The sequence below is a fragment of the Zootoca vivipara genome, chromosome 2, assembly GCF_965207765.1.
Source record: "Zootoca vivipara chromosome 2, rZooViv2.hap1.1, whole genome shotgun sequence".
NCBI lineage: Eukaryota > Metazoa > Chordata > Lepidosauria > Squamata > Lacertidae > Zootoca > Zootoca vivipara.
Window position 1 is genome coordinate 81,158,360 of NC_142584.1, and position 23,369 is coordinate 81,181,728.

At 42.5% G+C, this 23,369-nt stretch overlaps 1 protein-coding gene across 4 annotated transcripts in view; it reads left to right on the forward strand.

Moving 5' to 3' along the window:
* NCKIPSD (NCK interacting protein with SH3 domain) overlaps positions 1-23,369 on the forward strand; it is a 94,225-nt gene that overhangs the window by 22,416 nt on the left and 48,440 nt on the right. The window contains exons 2-4 of one of the 4 annotated variants that reach the window (XM_088662321.1): positions 15,127-15,239; positions 17,238-17,433; positions 21,465-21,494. In XM_088662321.1, the coding sequence (XP_088518447.1) occupies positions 15,127-15,239; positions 17,238-17,433; positions 21,465-21,494 (339 nt within the window). The remainder of the gene's footprint in view (positions 1-15,126; positions 15,240-17,237; positions 17,434-21,464; positions 21,495-23,369) is intronic. The other 3 variants (XM_035106417.3, XM_088662322.1, XM_088662323.1) reach the window with 3 other exon arrangements.

Below are 23,369 nucleotides of genomic sequence, written 5' to 3' on the forward strand. Positions count from 1 at the left end.
GTGATGGAGCTTCACGTGATAATAAGCTATAGTAGGAGTTATTTTGAATGCACACGACATTAGAATTTATATGGGTGTTTTTGTTGTGAGGTGATGGTCCAAAGAGAACCCCGTTTTAGGAAAACAGCCGTGTGAATGACCTTGTTTAATATGAGCATGTCCCGTACGAGGCAAAGCCTCGTCCTTTAGATCAGAATAAAACGTGTTCAGGGAACATCTCAAGGTCTCTTTAAAGTTTGTGCTGATGCCTTTAAATTTCACAATGACAGCTTTGTAGGAAGAAGTGGAGGCTTCTCTGTCAAGCCCCTGGGTTCTCTTCCGATTGCTGTTAAAAAGATCCTTGGGATTTGTGTCTCTGGTTTACTGTTCTCTTTGTACAATTTCTCTCACATCTGTCCAGGAAGAAAAATGTAACTAGTGGCATTTTCTTTCCAAGTCCGTCCCTTGAGCATAAGAGGAGTAGCATTCCCTCATTAGCGGCTTTATTAAAGTACACATGGCTTTCCTTACGTAGCTTATACCTGGAAGCTATGTTTTGTTTTTGCATGGGTTTTAAGTCCACAGCTTCCCCACTGGCTTCATTGATCCCGTTCCTTCCCCCTTTGCAGCTGGGCAGCTGGGCTGTTGGCTGTAGAGCTGTGTGACTGCTGGCAGCTTCCCTTTTAATAACTACTTGCTGATGCTGGCTATTGATCAAGCAGCAAGCTGAGCTTCAGCTCAGGGGAGTAAGGTCAGTTTATTCTTCCTCACTTTTCCTTTCCTGACAAGTCAGTGCAGAACTCCCTTTTGAGCTGTGAAACTTCAGAATTCATGGCTGGTACTGTGCCTGTGGCAAACAGGCACTACCCACCTGGCATATGCCAGTCGGGAGGAATGTAACCCGCCTGTGCAAAGGAAGGGAGGGAATTTATCCCTTATGTACTAAATATCTACCCCGTAAACTAATTCTGCAGGTAACGGGGGTGTTTTCGGTGGAGGGAGAAGAAAAGATGAAGACGTGGTTATGTTCCCTTGGTACAGAATGGCGTTTGCTAAGATGCCAGGGTTCTTTTGGTTATCAGCACCTCCACAGCTAGAGGATAGCCAGGGCAAAGGAGCATTTATTCGTTTATTGCGTGAACTCCACACCTTTCACCAAATAGGCTTCACTGCAGCATACAATATAAAACACTAAACTAGATGGGGGAAGAGGGTGGCCTTCATTGAATGTCTAAAAAATAGCAAAGAAAGCACCAGAATAATATTTCTGGGGTAGGTGTTGCATAGTTTGGGCACCATCAGACTAAAGGCTGTGTTACTCTAGTTTAGCCGATAGGTTACTAGTGCATGGATAATTAGCCAGACTGTGGACACAGTCTATGCATCACTTTAAAGTGAGCTGGTGCATACAACAACCTGAAAGGCAAATCGCAAAAAAACTTCTCGGAAAATTGGCAAAAATATAAATTATATATTCAAAAATATACTAAAGGTGCACTGGATTTGGTAATAATCGACTAAAAAATAAAGAAGGGGGAAAGAAAAAAGTAAATGTATACATAAGGTTTTGATGCAGGAAGACAAAGGGACGTATTAGATGTGTATAATAGAGAAATATACTGGGTGTAGTACGTTTGCATATGTTTAAAAAATATATTAGTGATTGGCAGGAAGGAGAACACGAAAGAAAAAGGGAAAACACATACAAACCCTTTGTTGTTCCTATAATATTTTTAGTTTTAATGATTTCTACTGAATGCTCTCCTTAAGCTCCAGAGTTGCTATATATAATAGATATATATAATGTACAATAGGAAAAAAGGAATGATGGTGACGGGAGGGAGGGAGAGGAGACGGTAGGGAAAATAGTAGGAAAGGAAAAGGGAAGGGGGGGAACAGGGAGGATGGGAGGGGGGAGGGGGTTCTTATTTATATAGATATAGGAAATGAGTATGACTTGCAAAATTGGAAATATTTGAGTTGTACCATTACTATATGTGCTTTTGTTTTATGTAAAGTTTTAAATTGATTAATAAACTTGTTTTTAAAACTCAAAAAAAAAAAAGTGAGCTGGTGCATACTGCTCGAAAGTCCCTGCAAGCAGCTCCTCTGCTCCTTGTTATTACATGTGAACCAGGCCGTTATCAAGAGCTCTGGAAAATAGTTTTAATGGACAAGCCTATGAAAGAAAGTCAATGTGTCTTGACAGTTTCATTGAGAACTGGTACCTACTTGTATAGTATGCCAACCAGCATTCATCCTGTGGACATATTGCTAGAATGTATGAGTAGTTCTAGTTGAATATTTTACCATATAATTTCATGGCTATTCTGCTATAATTCTAACAATTTTTCTACCTCTATGACCTTTATTGCTTCTATTGCCGTACTTGTACCCTCAGTGCTTTCTATGTTTATAAGATTCAAAATTTATTTTTCTCTTCATTTTTATTACTCTTGTGAAAATCCATAAAAATGTAATGAAGAAATGAATCCTGAAACAGGGATGGCTTAAAGCCCTCAGTATGCACTGCCAGGAGTCTGCTTATACTAAGGTTACCAGATTTCTTTCAGTGAATTTGGGGACACTTTTCAACTTCAATGGATTTTGTATGGGGACTGATTTGTAAATCCGGAGACTGTCCCCGGGAAATGGGGACGTCTGGTAACCTTGGCTTATACAAAAGGTGCACAACTTGTTTTTGCCTGGGAGAAATCTATAAGGGTTGTATCCAATGCTACTCAGAGTAGACCCATTGAAATTAAAATATGTGACTAACATAGGTCCCTTTATTTCAATGGACAGGATTTGCCTAACATGTCCTGTCAGCGGAAGCCCTGCGCAAGGGCTTCTTCTTGTGCAATGGGGCTGCCCCTCCTCCTCCTGTGTACCCTTGCCCTTGAAATTGGATAAGCCCCCCAGAACAGCATCCAGGTGGAGGAGAGTGGGGATTGTTTCATCTGTGAGACGCTTGCACTGGTGGGAGGTTTGTAATAGTATGACATTGAATTCCACCCATTGGGTCTAGCATTAGGTTTGGAGACAGCCCTAATATAGGGTTTCTGTCTGTCTATGTGTCTCTGTGGTTTGTTTTTCACACCTAACCCCTAATTCAAACCTCTCTTCCATTTAGATTCAAGAAACACACTCACAGTTCAAGACTTGTTGCTTTTACTTTGCTCCATGTAGACATGAGTTTCCCACTGAGCTTTTTGTAAGTGCGAGATGCTAGTTTTTAAAAATAATGTGAAATGGAAGGGGTAAGTAATAGCATTTCTGCCCTTGAATTGCTATAGACCTTTACTCATTTCTTGGAGTCTCTGCTTAATGAACCAGTCCAAATGTGATATGTACAATCTGTTAGAAAGTTGGATTCTCAACTAAAATCTGATTTTGTAGTCCTTTAAACTTAACGTTGGCAGAACAATTCTCCCTGTCTTCATCCAGGAAAAAATCGCTCACTAAAACCAGAATTTCCACTGTTAGCAAATGTTTATTATAACACAAGGCTTTCTGAAACAGTTTCCTAAGTTTATTTTCTTTATTCCCCATGCAAGTCAGCAGCAATGTAAAATGTTTCTCTGGCCCCATTGAAGTGCTGTAAATCCACAAACTCAGTAAGCTGGCACTCGTGTGTGTCTACCACATCAAGGCACTAAGAAGCAATCAAAAGCAATTTCAGAGGTATTTGACCCAACTTACTGGAAAAGTGGTCCGTTCAGCTGTCATATGTTGGCTAACACCATGTAGTTTGTGTCCCCAACTTGTATGGCAGTGATTAGGGCAGTTTCAACGCTGTTTCACCTATATTTTTATTGCAATGGATGTATTTTTCAGATAAGAGGGGGGAAACATGGATGTATTGATCCTGACAATGTTGAGCTCCTGCCTCCTTCATTTTAGCCCTCTGCTATTAGTGTTTGAACTAATATGCTTGATAGCCAGATTTATTTGGGAAGGAGAGGAGCAGCTGCTGCTAAAGGAGAAGGAAGGTCTTATTTCTTCCCAGTAGTGCTGTTCTTCTAGGCTCCTCAAGTGGGGGGGGAAACCTTGCACATTGTGTTATCCAAGGCTATCCAAAATTGATTGTACAATTAATATGTATATTCTGGTCCAAGTCAGGGGTAGACAGGCTGTGGCCCTCCAGATCAGCCTCAATGAACTTGCCAAATGGCCAGAGATTTGGGAATTTGTAGTCCAACAACACCTGGAAGATCACAGCCTTTCTATCCCAGGGTAAGAGTAATTCAATCCAGTATAATGGCTTGCCCTATACAGTGGTGCCTCGCTAGACGAATTTAATTCGTTCCACGGGTCTTTTCTTATAACGAAAAATTCATCTAGCGAATCCCATAGGAATGCATTGAATTTTTTTTAAATTTTTTCTTGCCCATAGGATCGCATTAATTGAATTTCAATGCATTCCTATGGGAAACCGCGATTCGCTAGACGAATTTTTCATAAAACAAATTCGTCTAGCGAGGCAACCTCCGCTCAAAAAATCCTTTTGTTAAGCAGGGCATTCGTTAAATGAGGCACCACTGTAATTACTCTGAGGAAAAAACTGTCATTTGGAACCATCAGGCAACCCCTAAGGGAGCAGAATGTTCTGACCGCTTATGGTCTCTGAGTTTGTATTGTATTCTTGGGTGCACCTTCTCTATTGAAATGGTATTTTAGAAACAATGTGGCTATTTATTTAGGCAAGTTTTTTAAAAAAAATTTACACTGAATTCTTCCATGGAATCCATATTCGCAGTACATAATCACATGGACATAAGTTAGGGGGAAACACATGTAAACACAATGCATTACTGAGATCATTGCTAGCGTAAAAAGTGCAACTATAATCACAGATATCTTTTCTGTTTCTCCATGTGCACACCAACCTTTTTTCCATTCAGCTGTGGACACTTGACTATATGATTTCACAGAGGAACACAACAACTGGCCTTTTGTCTCCACATGTGCAATAAGCCTGGCCCTTGAGGACATAACACTTTAACCACGATTAAGTGTTGTGTCTGAATACTTAAAGCTATTCTTTGCTTTTTCACTACCTTTATACCCTGCCTTTCCTCTGAGTAGCTCAAGGTGGCTCTCTCTCCCCCCTCATTTTTATTTTCACAACAATCCTGTGAGGTAGCTGAGTCTGAGAGACAAAGACTGATCCAATTGTACCCAGTTGAGATTCATAGTCCAGTTTGGATTTGAACCTTGGTCTCCCAGGCCCCAATCCAACACTTCAGGCACCACACCGCCACACTCACTTTTCAGTGCTTAAGAATTGGTCACAAGCAGGTTGTAAGCAATGTTTAGCACTAACCATGGTTAAGCATTTAATTTGCACTGAGCAAAGTGTGATTCAGGCAATTTCTTCACCTCACAAACTGGTTCTGATACTGCCTCCACACTGGCATATTTGGGGTGGAAAGTACTGAAGAAAAGCGCAGCTAGCAGCAGTAGCAAGCATGATTTCTGTTGCTGCCAGAACCATACAATCTTGCGGCAACAGCAACAAAAAGGTGAGTGTGTGGTTTCACATGCTCCTCTGTTTTCCTGCATTCAGCTGAAGAGTCTCTAAAGACCTACTGGCGTGGCTCTGATTTTAACTGGGTTAAGTCTGCCAGCCATGGTTATGCAAAATATGGTTAAGCATTATGTCTGCAGGAAGCCACTGTAGCAGAAAACACCTGAACAACATCTTTGTTTCCCCTCTGTCTGCTTCCGTGGGAGGGTATTCAAACTATTGTTGACACTTGCTTGAATGTGGTACATTAACTTCTGTAAGTAATTCAAATTCCTAACCTTGAATGTAGAAAGCATCTTGCTTCTAATTTAGCATGTGACCTCTGGAATGAAACCATTTCGGGCCTGTGTTGCTGTCCCCTAAATTGGGAGAGACACGGAAGGAGTAGAATATTATTGTGCTTAATCTAACCTTGCCAAAGGAGAGGAAAAACTTGGTTTGAAAGGCACATTTTTTCAGGGGCTTGTCATATCTGTAATAGGCCCATTGCCTTAAATATGTAAATTGCACGCACAGCGCATGCCTGCAGTCCATCTTTGGTTCTGTCAGCAAACCCTATAAGATCCCATTTGTCTAGAAAAATGCTTCTCTGAAAGGTATGATTATTCTAGACTGCTGAACAAGTTTTCCTATGTGACTGGCATTTAAACAACCATGGTGTTTTGTAGAGTGACACTTAGAGAAGTACTCTGCAGGAGTGATATAAGTGTGTTGGAGGGAGGCAGAAAATGGAAAAGAGAAAAGTGGTTGGGGGATGGGGTGTAGAAAGAAATATTCTGTACTACCATTGCGTTCCCCCCCTCCCCTTCTGATCAGTACAAAAGCCTGAATCTTCTACAGTCAGAAGATTCCGAGCAATGACTGCAAAGAGATGGGTTTTTATGGAGAAAGGGGTGAAGGCAGTTCTTTTGGGAAATGCTGATTAGTAGCTTGCATGAATATTCTGTAAGTGAGTTTAATTAAGAATGCTTCTGAAAAGTGAAGATAATCTGTCCTGTTAGTTGTTGGGAAAGGAGCAATTTCTTATTATGTTGGTCTCAAATGCAGGCTCAAGCATGTTGCATGGAGCTTTCAAGCAGGAAATGTCTTATTTATATTATTTGTTGTCTTAATCCAGCAGAGAAGTAAGAAGGCCTCTGAGATTCAATGATTAAATTGCCTGTTTACTCATGTTAATAACAGAGATTGGAAATATCTGTGTCTTGATTCAGTTCTATAGCTTTGCCTCTTGCTAGTAGACTATAAAGAAGGTATCCTCTGCACAATAAATGCTTGATGATTCAGGCCTCTTCCAGAGTCAATCTAACATGTTTGAGGAACATGGACCTCTCATAGTGCCATGAAAACACACCATGGTAAGGAAAAGCCTCCACATTTATTTGGCTCACATAATAGTTATATCTGCTTTGACTCCTTTACGTGAAACCTGCTCTCTGTTTCTCACAACTTTAAACATGCATGCTTACAAAATTCATTCTTTGTACAAAGACATCTGCATTTCCCAGCAGTGGTTTCTTTGCTGGTAGTGATTGCTCAGGGATTAGGAATGCTAAAACATTGAGGTATCTGTCGGCATTATAAAAGGGTAAAAAGCCTACTAGACCCACAGAGGTGAGTCTAGCATCCTCATTGTATAGCTTCCGTCATATGGTACAGATGCAACTCTTTGCCGTGGTCTTTGACACCTAAGATACATGTTTTAAGGTCCTAACCTTTTCTTCTGATTTTAAATGGTCTTAACTGATTTTAATAATGGTATGTTTATATCATTGTAACCTGCCCTAGAACATTATGGTGAAGGTTGGGTAACAAATTCAGTTAATACTATATGAAGGTTATTGTTATCATCACCATCTTCTTTCATGAATTTGTTGAATAATGCTCCTTTTAAACTCACATCTACTGTAAGTCAGACTGGTTTTGTCTAAGGGGCGTGTCATAAAGTCCTAATAGCATGGTTTCCTTTTCAAAACAGCTGTCGATTGAGGCAGAGAAGGAGCAGAAGGGAAGGAAGGGTGTGCTTACCCCTTTCCCCACCATCTTATTTTCCTATTAACCTCCCCATCTTCTAAACTCTGTACAGTATAATAATCACCATCATCATCATGAGTACATTTTATTTATATGCCAATCTTCTGCTGTTGTACCCCAGAGTGTAGTCAGGGCCAGCCCAAGGCCCTTTTGCACCTGAGGCAAACCACAAAATGCTTCCCACCCCAACCAGGGAGGAAGGTGTGAGTGAAGGTCTACATCAGGAACAAGGGCAGGAGGAGACCAGCAGCCCCTCTCATTCACCAAGAAGCCCCTGTAGAACTGGCATGGGGAACCTGCCGAGGAGGCAGCAGATCCAACCTCCAGGGAATGCGCCACAGCTGTCACTGCCAGTGTGGCAGCAGCAGTGGGAAATGCATTCCTTGGAAGCTGGATCTGCTGCCCCTGTGGTTCCTGCTGCCTGGTGCAGTTGCCTTACCTTGCCTCATGGGTGGGTTCGCCCTGCCTATAGCGCAGGGATAACAAACCAGTACATTACAACTGTAAATTACAAATCAAACCGGTCGTTAAAATGTACAGAAACTGCACTAAGAAAAACCAGCAGTGAAGCTATAAGTTGTTGCATATTAAAAACGAGTAGCAGAGAACCCAGAGAAGCTACACATTAAAAACCAGTTGAAACAATTAGCTCCAATTTCTGAAGGAAAGGACAAGTTATGGCTGATTTTGATGGGGAGATCATTCCACCACAGAAAAGGCGCAGAGTTTCAAATGGTTGTGTAACATGGTACTAGAACTCTGGCGGGGATAAAAGTGTGCAGGGGTGGGGAAAGGGGGAGACAGTTAGGGCCGGAGGGACTTGCATTGATAAGCACAGTGAGCAATCTTTGTAAACTGCTTTGGGCGGGTGTGTGTGTGTGTGTGTGTACATCTCCTTGTTCTCTTGGGTTTCCCAGTAGCTTTTGATCACCTGGGGTGCCAGATTTTATTTAATAAATTGGGGTTGGGGAAAACTGGTTGGAATTCATGTGACAGCACAGAGCTGGTTTAGGTGATACTTGTTTCAGATCTTGGGATCCAACACTAATCATTCCACGGGGTATTGCAATCTTTATTTGATTTGATATCTGTATGAAGCTTCCCTGCTGAGAAATTATGGAATGTGGCTTCATACACTGATGAGATCCAGCTCCCCTGTGTTATCTTGGCAGCTCTGTCTGCCCTTCACCAGAATATGGTCATGTGAATGGCAGTCAAGAATAAGACAAGATGGAGTTGTTCAGGGTGGGTTGATGTAAAACAAGGTGATTTAGGCTACAGTCCTAACCTCCAGCTGGCACCAGTAGAATCATACAGTTGGAAGGGACCCAAGGGGTCATCTAGTCCAACCCCCCGCAATGCAGGAATCTTGGCTAAAGCATCCATGACAGATGGCCATCTAACCTCTTCTTAAAAACCTCCAAAGAAAGAGAGTCCACCACCTCTTGTGGGAGTCTCTTCCACTGCCAAACAGCTCTTACTGTCAGAAAGTTTTTCCGACTACAGTATTTGGTCGGAATCTCCTTTCTTGTAACTTGAAGCCACTGGTTCAAGTCCTACCCCGCAGATCAGGAGAAAACAAGCATGCTCCCTCTTCCACGTGATAGCCCTTAAGATATTTGAAGATGGCTATCATATCTCCTTTCAGTCTCCTCTTTTCCAAGCTAAACATACCCAGCTTCTTCAACTGTTTCTCATAAGGCTGGGTTTCCAAACCCTTGATCAGCTTGGTTGCCCTCCTCTGCACACGTTCCAGCTTGTCAACATCCATCTTAAATTGCGGTGCAGTAAGACTTGATGAAATGGCGCAGCCTTTTGGCCAAGGCAGAAGGTGAAGGTTGACAGGGAAATGCCCCTTTACTGTGCCAGTTCCCAGGCTGGTGCAGTGAAGAGGCCTGGATAAGTTGTCACCACCATGGGCCAGCTCCCGAACTAGCATTTCAGGATATTTGGTTGGCTGCTGCCAGCAGAGATGCTATCAACAGTACCTCTGCCCTACATTTTGGGTAGGGTTAATTGGGATGCTACTTGCTGGTGGGGCTCCCTCACTGATGAAGGCTGGGATGGACAGAGGAACACATCCCACTTGTATCAGGGGCTTGGATGGTTCTGTAAAAGCAATGATTTAACTGTGGTTAAACCACTGAGTCTAGGGCTTGCTGATCAGAAGGTTGGCGGTTCGAATCCCTGTGACGGGGTGAGCTCCCATTGCTTGGTCCCAGCTCCTGCCAACCTAGCAGTTCGAAAGCACGTCAAAATGCAAGTAGATAAATAGGAACCGCTACAGCGGGAAGGTAAACGGCGTTTCCATGTGCTGCTCTGGTTTGCCAGAAGCGGCTTTGTCATGCTGGCCACATGACCTGGAAGCTATACGCCGGCTCCCTCTGCCAATAATGCGAGATGAGCGCACAACCCCAGAGTCTGTCACGACTGGACCTAATGGTCAGGGGTCCCTTTACCTTTACCTTTAAAGAGATCTGACTAAATCAAGTTTCCACTTTGTCATTCATAGATCCCCTGAACAAGGACTGAGAGATTGGGGGGGATGAGGGGGCTCGTTTAATCTCACTGTAAACAAGTGGTACAGTGACAATAAAGTATTTCTATTTCTATGAAAAGGAGTGCCTGCTACTTGGCTGCTATACCAATGGAACATCATGGTTTACAACTTTTTAAAGGGTTAAAGCTACCTGGGAGCATGCTCTAAAGCCTCTGGTCATGCAGATCATGCTTACTTAAGAAACAAGGGGTTAGGGCTGGAATTGTGAAATAATGAATTTCTGTCTGGCTCTTCTGTACACACTAAAAAGCAATAAGCAAGGTCATTTGCCTAAAGGTAACTTTAATTCAGGACAGAGTTCAGTGTGCTGGGTTGTAGGTTTGTTTCCAGAAGCAACCTACTGCTGACTATTTGATAAAACTCTATTTCTCCACAAGATGGAAAGTAAATTTCTGTGAAGCTAGTTATAAATATTCATAATTTGCTGTAATACATTGTCTGCAATCCATTTTAATACAGAATTAAGCATGCTTAAATGCATTGAAAACAATTGGCTTAAGCATACTTTATGTTCTATTTATAATGCTTGACCTGACAACTCTTCTCCATATGCCCCCCATTAGAGAAGAGTAGGCTTAAACTCAGGGTGTTTGACGGAGGACCATGAACGGAGTTTCATGAGCAGCACAGAATTTAATACATTAGTATTAAATTCAGATTTTATGTTTAACTGGATTCTTTTTTAAGTGACCATTGATCTAATGTGGGAGGGGAGACTGACCTTTAAAAATATGGTTGTATATGATGGTGGCTTTGCATCAATGGAAGCACTATTGCTAGTGATCATTCCTCCTACTGATCACAGCCCTTTGTGCCATAACCTGTACTGTTTGAGGGGTCCCCACTTCTTAGAAGAAGCCAGCAGTGGAACGTATGCCCATGCTGCCCAGGGTGGGTTCATGGGGCACGGAAGGCAACTTCCGTGCGTCACAGTTCAGGGTTAGAGGGTCAGGGAAGCTGCTGCCCACTCTCCTTCTACTCTCCACCGCCAGGGCAGGCACCAGGCAGAAGCAACACAGCCAAGGCGCAGCTCCTTCTGACGCGGAGCCAGGCTCCGATGAAAAAGCCTGCTGTGGGGGCACCTGTTGATGCCCCCTCTCAACAATGTGTCCGGGGCCACAGCACTCCCCACGCTATGGCTCAGGGAGAAGCAGGTGTCCTGTCTTGTGCAAGGAGAAGCAATTCTGCTAGCACTAAAGGTAAAGGTAAAGGGATCCCTTAGGTCCAGTTGTGACCGACTCTGGGGTTGTGGCACTCATCTTGCATTATTGGCCGAGGGAGCCAGCGTACAGCTTCCGGGTCATGTGGCCGGCATGACAAAGCTGCTTCTGGTGAACCAGAGCAACACACGGAAACGCCATTTACCTTCCCGCCTGAGCGGTACCTATTTATCTATTTGCACTTTGGCATGCTTTCAAACTGCTAGGTTGGCAGGAGCTGGGACCGAGCAATGGGAGCTCACCCCATTGCGGGGATTCGAACCGCCGACCTACTGATCGGCAAGCCCTAGGCTCTGTGGTTTAACCCACAGCGCCACCTGCGTCCAGTTTGTCAATTTTTATCCGCCCTGGATGTGATGCTGGTGGCATAATCTGCAGCGCTTCTCTGGAGAGAGAGGTTTTTGTTTGGAGTGGGCTGTCAGTCCCCTGATGCAGTTTTTCTACTCGGAAGAACAGGTGGTGCCTAGGGCTAGGAGCTTCTTTTAACAAGGGATCAGCTGTTCTCCTGCTCCAAAATTGGGAATTTTGGCATCTTTTATCATGCATTTGTAGTCTTGAGGATCATCTACATCAGGCATCCCCAAACTTCGGCCCTCCAGATGTTTTGGACTACAATTCCCACCTTCCCCAACCACTGGTCCTGTTAGCTAGGGATCATGGGAGTTGTAGGCCAAAACATCTGGAGGGCCGCAGTTTGGGGATGCCTGATCTAGATTATGCCATTCTACTTGCAGCTTTAATTTAGTGCAAAATGTTGCATGTTGCCTCCTTGTAGAAGTGTGAATGTGAGGATGTACTCAGCCAGTATTGTGATCACTGTAGTGGTTCTGTTGGTTTTCTCAGCCCCTTCACAACCTGTTAACAACATATACCACTCACCTGGGTCACTTTGTCAAGAACCTCCAATGTAATAGAAGCGATAACAGCTGTGGGGTGGAATATGACATGTGTGCAGCAGCCCCAAGACTTTAAAACATGTCACTCCCAAGTTATACTTTAAAATGATGACATTTTTAGAAAGCATTTCTTTAGGTGCTGGTGGTTTTGAGGGCTAGCTTGGTGCCACTCATGGCGTAGTATGTGCCGGTATGACGTGCAAGAATCCTGCCTAAGGCAAATAAAGTTTCCAAACACTCCTTGACTGAGCAGAGAAGATGGTTGGCATTTAGATGGCATTCCCAGCTCTTGCCAACCTAGCAGTTCAAAAGAACATCAAAGTGCAAGTAGATAAATAGCTCCAGCGGGAAGGTAAACAGCGTTTCTGTGTGCTTCTCTGGTTTACCAGAAGCGGCTTAGTCATGCTGGCCACATGACCTGGAAGCTGTACGCCGGCTCCCTCGGCCAATAACGCGAGATGAGCGCCACAACCGCAGAGTCGGTCACGACTGGACCTAATGGTCAGGGGTCCCTTCACCTTTAACCCATCTAAGCAAATTGGGTTTTGCCCACTAAAGGCAACAGGGGTCAGCAAACATTTTCAGCAGGGGGGCATTCCATTGTCCCTCAGACCTTGTGGGGGGCCAGACTATATTTTGAAGAAGAAAAAATAATGAATGAATTCCTATGCCCCACAAATAACCCCAAAACACCAGGCAGGCCCCACAAATAACCCAGAGATGCATTTTAAATAAAAGGACACATTCTACTCATGTAAAAACACGCTGATTTCCGGACCGTCCGCAGGCTGGATGTAGAAGGCGTTTGGGCCAGATCAAGCCCCCGGGCCTTAGTTTGCCTGCCCATGGGCTAATACATAAAGGCTAATACATCAAATGTCAAGTACTCTTTCCTTAAACGTGGTAGGGCCACAAAGCTGATCCTGTGCTCTGCTTCATAAAATGTAACATTAGGCTTACAATCCTGGTATATGGAATTTTCTAAAGATTGCTCTGACTTGAGGAGTTGCCGCAACATCTGTATTTGGGTAGCTGTAGCTAGAACACTGCTGCACTAGCATGGGGAGGGGGGAGGAAAGTGGAGAAAAAGTGCTGGGCAGGAGCCTTGGAGCCAGCCAGCCACTGTCTCTAGAGCTTGATCCATGTCTACCAAATACTGGAATAATTGAGTGATGGCAAATGTAATGGTGGGCTTTGATGCCAGTTTTAGCAAGGAGTGGACTACATAGCTCTGCCCCTCCCTACTTTCACAGAATGCCCCTAAAACTGCAGACTTGCAGTGGGGGTTGGGATTGGGCTTCCCAACCCACTACCAGGCTACAGCCTGATCTAAGTTGGGTTGCAACAGCAGCATCCAGCACCGTACAGATATATGTAAAATAAAAATAGGAACGGGTCCTCAATTGCACGTTTGGGTTAAAGGTGAGTCCTGAGTTAGCAAACATTGAAGACTATGGATCTTTTGAGCCCCTGGTTGCTCTTCCCTTCAGATCAGGGCCTTTTTGTAGTGCATAAACACTTACTGATTGGTCAGACAAAGTTAAAAGAATAGCTATGTTCTTGACCAGCAAGAATTCCTTCTCCTTGACTTCACCTTCACATAATGCTTTCCCCATTTTCTACCTTTCAATTTTATAACTTTTATTTTGTTACAACTCCTTCAACTTCCCATATATATATATAACTAGTCCAAGAAAGGTCGCACTCAGTAAGTCAGATCATGCAGAGCCAATATGTGAGTGTCAATGATGACTTGTGCCTGCAGTGAAGCTAATGGAAGAATGTAGCCAGCAGTCATCAACATTCATTTGTTTTCATAAGCGTATTAAATGTCTGGGGTAGATAACATTTTGGTGAATGTGAGATTCATGATTTGCCTTAAAAAGATTTGATAAAAACAAAGCTGGTTGATGAAGGGCATTCCCATTTTCTTGGAGAACAATAGCAATAGGGATAACCTTACCACAAGGTTGCTGTCTAAAGGGGCTATAGTGCAACAGAAGTAGGATGAAAATAAACCTGAATAGGGGTATTCATGGTACAGGATTTCAGAAGTAACAGGATATGCACTTATTGGAAATGAAGCAATAGGACCACCCTACAACTTTTGCCTGTGCAAGCAATATTTAAAGTGGGATCTTGTATGACTGCCCTGATAACATCATGAGCACAAATCATCATGAACGTGCAATAAAAAAGGCTGTCAGGAGGAACCTCAAGTGGTGTGAATCATGAGATAGCTGTTCTCAGGTGTTTGGTTGCCTGACGTATTTCAAGTCAATGCCTGCGCCTAGATTTTTTCAAGATGGGTGTCGGGGGTATGTGGGAATCCAGCCCCTTCATTCTATTCTAAAGGCAAGCAAAGATAGTGGAAAGAAACACACTTCAAATTGTCACAACTTGCAGTGGAGGGTGGAAGAGTCACTGTGGCAATTTGAATGTGAAATTGATCTGAAGAGCTGCTTTGCGCCTCTGAAGTCTTGCCATTGATCTTCATGTAATGAATTGCTGGGGCTCCAGGGCCCAGGATGGGTGAGTGGAGTTGTGATGTATCCTCCGCTGCCTCCAAACAAATGTTTTTCTACTCCGCCAATAAATCTTGCACAGACAGAATCCATTTTGTATATTACTTTTTTAAAACACACGCATACACATACACACCTTGGGGTTTGTTTTTTGTTTGTTTTTAAAGAAACTTTTCTCAAATACCCATGAGAAACAAAATGAGGGAATTGATTTCTGTTATAAACGTACGTCGTGGTTGAGTACCAAAACAATGAGAGAGTTTCAAAGGATGTGCATAAAACAGAATTAAGATGGCTACGCTTGTCAGTTTCACGTTGTCATTATAAGTGTTGATGGGGAGATGAAAGTGAAGGTGTTTAACACAATGCCTGTTACATTCCATAGGTGCTGGAGCAGGATGTGGTTCTGCAGTCTATTGACAGAGCTATTGAGGCCATTCATAATGCGGCAATGAAGAATGGGGGGAAATACAACTTGGAGCAGAGGGATGTCCTCCAGTAAGTACACCAAGCAGGAATATTCAAGACAGTATAGAAATAATGTTAGGGAAGGCACATCTGAAGGCAAATGATTGTAAGGCATGCGGTTAGCATTCAGGGCCAAGCCAGGTGTTTAAAAGACACATGGAGTGGTGCCTCTATCACTTTTTTGTTCTCTAGTCTCATCAGGAATTGTGGGAGCTAACACCTGAATGCTTCACATCTCTGCATAATCACAAAACCTGCTCTCTAAAATAATAATAATAATAATAATAATAATAATAATAATAATAATAATAATGTTTGTACTCCTCCCATCTGATTGGGTTGCCCCAGCCACTCTGGGCAGCTTCCAGCATATAGAGGATATGATAAAGCATCAAACATTAAAAAGAACCTGGTGCCTCCAGAGAATGGAGAGGGAGGAGGGAGCAACGAGTCCTGGAAGCCTAGAGCTTCCTTAGCTAGCAACTCCTCGCAGCCACTTTGAGCCCTGAGAAGTGCAGAGGGCAGAGCAAGGCAGACACATTCAGAAGAATTGGACTAAGCACAACCCAATAGTGGACAAAGAAACATGGGTTTTCTGGAGAGGGTCCAGGACAAAAGTAGAAAGTGCACACGTGAACCTCGGAATTTTGCTAGCAATTCTAGATCAGCCCTGAGAAACTATCCATTTACTACAGATTTTCTCATGCTAGTCCCACATAGGAAAGGCTGCTGGATATCTGGGCTTGGCATGTGCAGATACAATCTTTCTTTTGTAATATATTCTTATTTGTTTTTCAATTGGTGGAGTATTATCTGGCACTTAGAACGGTGGCTAAAAACTACCACCCATTCCCTTTCCCAGCCCTGCCCACCCAATAAAGGAAAGGGGGGGGGACATAAGAAAGCAGTAGGCTACTAGAATAAGCAGCCCAATGTGGTAAGCAATAAGGAACACAAAAGGCTTGAATATGCAAGAAGTAGTGGAGAGGTTAGGGAGAATGGGATGTAGGAGGGATGTGCAGCAGCAGATGAACCCAGGTAATATGAGAGTCACAAAGAAAACCATGCCATATAAATGGGAAGGTGTCAGCATGCTTGTCAGTGATTAAGTGATGCTAATCCGGACATCCTGGGGGAAACATGAGGATTTCCAGTTGTAATAAGATGATCCTTTTGGCAACCAAAGCATCTCTATGAATCCAGAGCACCTGATTTTTTTCAGAAGTGCCCATAGAATTGGTATGTATTCCAGATCAAAGTATTAAAATTTAAGGAAAAAGATAAAGCCACAGTAGTTTTATCACAAATCATGTGCAGGTGCCAAGATACCAAAGAGTTGTGTAATCTTGAAATCAATGAAGCTTTATTTCCAAGGTGGTAACTAAAGCTTAAAATGCTGCATTCACACTGTTTGCAATCGAGTTTCATTGGAGGGGAAGTAAAGAGTTTCTTCCTCTAAACTGAACTTCGTGGTTTTCTAGGCTAAAAATGTCTGGTGCCTGAAAATCAAAACAGGTTTGTTTCCCCACATTGGTACTTTAGTTTCATGAGAGATACACACTTTCCTCGCACACATCTTTTTGTCATCAAATATGTCATGAAACATGAACCAAAGGGCAAGAAATAGTAAACCTTGCACACCATGAGTAGGGGATGGGAAAATTCATTGGGAGGAATTCGACTTTGCACAGTGGAAGCTTTTCAGCTTGTCAGATGGAATGATCCCCTCCCCGCTTGCATGCTGCTCTGAGAGTTCTCCCAAGCACCTCCAGACCCAGTTTCTAGGGGAGCAGGGAAGGAGGGGCGGAGTCCTGTTGTGAAAGTGGAAGACCTTGCAAAAGCACTCATTAGATGAATCCTGCCCATAGCTTTCGATAGCTCAGTGGAATTGGATTCATTCTGCCCTTGAAGTAAGTTCTTCAAGGTCAGTCCGTGTTCACAGTTCAGTAATATGACTTCAGCTTTGGAACTCTGGACCATTCCTGTGAGATCTACTTCCTCAATATGGCTGTTGTTTTATATTGACAGGAAGCTGATACATCATCGGAAGGAAACTGTTTCCCGCAAAAGTCACTCACCATCCACTCAAGGAATGACTCCATCTTCCAGTGATCATCACCTGGACCTAGCCAGGCAACCCAATGGCGTCTGCAAGACTGGATATGAGCGACACCATAGCTTGCCTAACACAGATCCCCAAGAGGAGGAAATCGGTGTTTACCAGGTGAGATCTGTGGCATTTTTAATCCTTTATCTTACAAGATATCTGCTCCATGTGCTAATCCTGTTGAATTTTTTTCTTGGGTGGGAAAGAGGGAATTTCCACCTCTTACACCATTTATAGCTGGCTGTGAGTGTTGATCCTAGAGAATAAGTAAAGAGCTTTTTTTTTATTGGAACTGCCAGCTATTTAGATGCTCAACCCCCATGCATTATTTTATTGAGCATAGGTGAAAATATGTTACATGCCACCTGCTGCTTCTTGTCAGTGTTCTATTTTGAGAATGAAGGAGGTGGTTGCAGGTGATATTAACTGAACGGCAGCCTGAGATCAGTTCTTAAGTTGTGTTCATTACAGTTGACAACCACTATAGAGTAGGTGAACTTATGATAGACCTGGCTACTGTATGTGATGCTTTCATTTGTAAAACTTTTGGGAATTCCCAGGAAGAAGCCAATAGGAGAGAGATTTGTGAGAGCAGATTAGGGCATTCAGCAGTCTCGTAACTCACTTTTAAAGAGATGCTGATTTTTCAGATAAGTAGGGAAAATGTATTTGGGACGATGTTTCTTGTTGTCTTGCCCGTTCTTCGACAGATAAGTTCTTTTAACTACAGGGACTGCTTGTTCCCCAGTTTACTGCATTGTGCAATATGCCTTAATTTTTCTGTGCTAATGATAAACTAAGGAAGGAAGCACAGGAAATATGATTTGTAAGCAGAGATTTGTTTATTTAAGGCATTTATATCCTGTTTCTCTAAAAGACTGTTGGAGCAGCTTACAAAAATTAGTACTAGGCTGGTCCATGGCACACTAGGAAAAAAAGATTGGGAGGGACGATGGAAGGAAAACTTAGTTTTGTAGACATTTAAACATATTCTGAGACTTCTCTGATGCCCGTGTATGTCTTTCAATTGGTAGGCTGAGTTCTGAAGGTGATAGTACAGTTTGCTGGAATTATTGGCTCAGTAAAGTATGGGTTCCTTTCCCTCCCAAAGGAATAGGGAGACTCTTCCTTCAGAAACAACAAGTTATTTGTCTTTGTGATTGTTAGGACATTAATATTGACGGGAACTATAAAAAAGGTCATCTGAATGGAATGGAGCATGTCACTTGCCGTAACAACTTGTTTCTCGATCTATTTATATCTACTGTACACTCAAGGCAAATAAACTCTTTAGATCTCCTTTGGAAGACGCCAGAGAATGCTTCTCTATAGACAGAAAAATGAATGATGGAAATCCACTCCCCATCTGTATTCTCCATCATGACCCTCTAGAGCCAGTGAAGCTCTAGCAAAACATGAAGTGCCTTGACTAATGGGAAGGGAGCTTCCCAAACCCAATCTGGCTATAAATCCTCCACAATCTCTTTTGAGTGTGCTCCTGATGGAATGCGCTTTGCACTGTGATAAACAGATGATGAACTTAGAATCGCTGGAGAGAAAATGCTTTTTGAACATCCAAATTGAAGAATACCAACCTGTCAGCTCTCCTGATTGTTAAGATTGACTTCTGTTTGGCACCGTCATCACCATTGTTTCCCAAGTAGAGTTGTTAGCAAAGGTAAACAGGGAATTGCTGCCATATTTAGGATGGGGCAATGGGGTTTGGAGGACACGTGTTGTGGGGCACACATCCTGCAGAGCCAATGCCCCTCCCCAGATTCTTTTAAAGATTCTTTAAAAAACAAACAAACCCAGAAACCTTGGACTTGGAGGAAGCACGTTCTGTTAGACAGCCTGCTCTCAGCCCCCCATACTAGGCATTTCCTGAATTTTGGGACATGTGCTCCTTTTTGCACAAGAATCTCTAGCTAGCAAGGGTATGCTAAACCTGAAGTGATCAGAATTTATTTAAGGGTGTGACTTGTGATATGGTGAACCAGATTGCAAGGAGAGAAGGAAGATGGAAGTAGATTCGCCATCAAACCTCCCCCCCAAAAAATTTCTTTCCAATATTCCCTTGTTATTGTTGGTGCTTCTCTTAGAAAGCATCAGCAGCGTGAAATTGACCTGATTCTTTGAAATTTCATATGCTCTAACTTCTGGTCGACGTCCAGAAAAGCAGCAAGCAGCAAACATGTTCGAAACTGGGCTATTCTTGTCATTCTACAAAGCAAGGGTAGATGCAGAGGAAACTCGAGCAGCTTCAACATGGAGAGGAGAATTGTACATCATTATGGAAATATGTCGTTTCCAAGCTTGTGTTGCCTGGTAGTGCTAAATAGGAATGGGGCATTTACATGGGAGAATTCTTCAACCACTGAGTGGTATTGACAATGTCCCTCTCCTGGCCATTTAAAAAAACTGTTCTACCCACCATCATGGGCTCTGAGACTGGAAGAAATCTGACGGTTGGGAGAAAAACATTCTTGTGCGTATTGACAGGGGAGGATTAGCAGGAGCTGTTGAGCTTTCTTGCCCGCAGGCACACTAAGCAGCAGGAATGTATTTGAGAAATATATATATACATTTGCCTGTGCAAAGAATACTTACAGCTACACCTGAGGATGAGCTTCCAGCCTTTATAACAATAATGAAGGTGTTGCTTTATAATCTTATGAAGTTTCAGACGGAAGTTTTAAAAATAACCCATGTTTATGCAAAACAACAAACTATATTTGTCTTATCTGTGTTGCATCCTGGTTTGGGTTTTTTTTTAAAGATTTCGTGAACACCACCCAGGATTTTCATTATTTTGTAAAAAAGAAGAAGATCAACAAATAGGGGTCAATTTGAGAAGTTTGATGGAAACCATTGAAGAACCAAGATCCTTTTCTTAGCTGACTTCAATGGAACATTTAAAATACAGTGGTGCCTCGCTTAACGAATGCCCTGCTTAACGAAATTTCCGCTTAACAAAAGGATTTTTCGAGCGGAGGTTGCCTCGCTAGACGAATGCGTTTTACGAAAAATTCGCCTAGCAAATCGCGGTTTCCCATAGGAATGCATTGAAATTCAATTAATGCGTTCCTATGGGCAAAAAAAGTAATAAAAAAAATTCAGCGCATTCCTATGGGATTTGCTAGACGAATTTTTCGCTATAAGAAAAGACCCGTGGAACGAATTAATTTCGTCTAGCGAGGCACCACTGTACCTGGCTTATTTAGTTATGTTTATTTGTTGGTTTCTACGTGGTGTGAAGCACTTTTATTTGCAGTTTTGCACACTGCCCTAGAATTCTTTATTGGAGCACTGCTAAGAAGTAACTTAAATAAATAATATAAAATCAACTTCTGCTGCTTCCTCATCATACCAAGGAGTTTTCAGAGCCTGTAAAGTTTACAGAATGCCAAGGATTCACAATATAAGTTGACTTGGTACATGTGCATTTACATAATCTTTTAGGGGAAAGGAAGAGGTGTTTTGCCAGTATTTTGAAATACAGCAGTGCCTCGCTAGACGAATTTAATTCGTTCCACGGGTCTTTTCTTATAACGAAAAAATTCGTCTAGCGAATCCCATAGGAATGCATTGAATTTTTTTTTTAAAAAAATTGCCCATAGGAACGCATTAATTGATTTTCAATGCATTCCTATGGGAAACCACGATTCACTAGACGAAAACGAATTCGTCTAGCGAGGCAACCTCCGCTAGAAAAAACCTTTTGTTAAGCGAAACTTTCGTTAAGCAGGGCATTCGTTAAGCGAGGCACCACTGTACATCCTTTATGTCCTTAACTCACACTTGTGTGATATTTATTGGGATGGAATACTAATAATTTCTAAATGAACAAATGAGTTGTTGTCTTTAGTTAGAATCATGTGTAAGTATTGCCATTTTTCAAATGGGTAAAAAGGACTGAGCTTGAGCTTCATCATGGTTTTAAGTATTGTGTTTATTAACTGTAACTGTTAATTCTGGGCTTGGAGTAAAGAATGACTGTGGAAGGCAAACACATAGGCCTCACTATGGTAATGTAGTGAATGGGATGGAGCTGTTTAAATAGTATCTTTCATTTTTAAAAATTTCATTTCATTTTATCTATTTATTTATTTATTTATTTATTTATTATTCTGGATTACGATTGTCAGAATGATAAAAGGCCAGAAACAAAGTATGGCGTAAGTTAACACATTTTATGGTTTTAGTTTCTAACTCCATATACCCTAACTTTAACTTTTTAATATTTAAGTGTAAAATGTTCTGCAAAACGTAACCATAGGCTATGCTTGTCTTGTTCAAAAGCTGTATTTCATTTTAGTTTCCCTTTATTTCCTGCCCACTGCTGTTTAATCAATAATGTTTATATATCATTCCCAGTATACCGTTGACATGAAGCTGCCACTTGCAAATCACTATTCTGCAAAATATGCTGCTTACACTAGAATATGCAAACGGCTGGCTATTTGGGATGCATGGAGTTCCACAAAAAAGCTGGCCTAAGCACATGAAAAGTTTTAAACATTTTTCTTCAAATGAGTATCTTTTGAACATCCTTTAAAGCAGTGCTCCCCAACCTTTTTATCGCCGCGGACCAGTCAACGTTTGATCATTTTACTGCGGCCCGCTGAGGGGGGGGGAATTGATTGTTTCGCGGCCCACTGAGGGGGGGACGTTGATTTTTTATATTTTATTTAGATTGTTTTGATTTAATAATTTTAATTTAATTGTATTTAATGTTCCTTGGGCGGCCCGGTACCAATTGATCCACGGACCGGTACCGGTCCGTGGCCCAGGGGTTGAAGACCACTGCTTTAAAGCAGCAGTCTTCCCCAACCTGATACCCTCCAGGTGTTGGTAGAACCCCCTCAGTTTCCAGCCAGCATGGCCACTGGCCAGAGATGATGTGACTTTTAGTCCCGAACATCTGGTGTGGCTTCTAAAAAAAAGCTTCTTTTTACTTTATTTATAAAGCACATTATAAAATGATGAATTCAGCAGCAGACCATAAAATGATAAATTCAACAAGAGATTAAAACAATAATTTCTAAAACAGTATTGGTTTTAGATATGACATGCAATTCAACATAGCAATAGGACCTTGAGCAAAAAAGGAAAAAAAAGAAAAAAGCCCTCAGCTTCCACCAAAGGGCTGAGTGAACAGATGTGTCTTAAGTAGATGCCCCAAGCCCAGAAGTGTTGAAGCCATTGGTGTCTCCAAGAGCAGAGAATTGCACAATCTACCATACATCACCACACAGCAAGCTGTACCTAATGGTGGGACAACTAGGAAGGCCCACCAACAATCTCTATGTTTGTACTTTTTAAAGACATGAAAACCGAGACCAACACTTGCAAACCAAAGGAAGCATGCCTAACTCATTGTGCAGTGGATTGGGGCCATCCCTATCCTCCAAGCTAGGTTCGTGGTCCAAACTGGGGGCCCTGCACTGGCAACGTGTGGGAAAGAAAGAAGTGAGTTGCCAAAGGAGGAACAGATGGATTGGGAGATGGGATTAAAAGATGGACGAGCTGTGGTGGACTCTTTCTTGGGGAGCTAACCAATAAAACAAACAGAGAGAAGGAAGGACAGAGCCTCTGGCTCCAGGATATTTGAAACCTTCGAATTTCTGTCCCCCACCCCCCTTATATACTTTTTATACTGCTATTTCACGGGGTTTAGGTTGTGTTGTTGTTTTAATGATACATTATCTGTTTTAGACTGTACACTACTTAGATATTTTTGAAATAATAATCAGTATATAAAGGCATTTGCATAAGTATAAGGAAAGGACCGTCCAGATTTTTTTCTGGGAGGGGGAGAGAAGAGAGGGGGCAAACACAGATGAGGAAGAAGAGTGCAAGAGAAGTGTGCTGGCCCAAAGGGTGAGATTTTTGGTCTCCACCATCCAGACTCCTGCAAATAAGCGTTGGTGTCAAGAGAGTTGCCTCCAGCTGCCACCTGAGTGGCAGGAGCTCCGGGAGCAGAATGAGGCCAAATAGAGGAAATCAGGTGCAGGCCCCTGTGGAGGTGTAACCCCTCAGAGCTTTAAGTT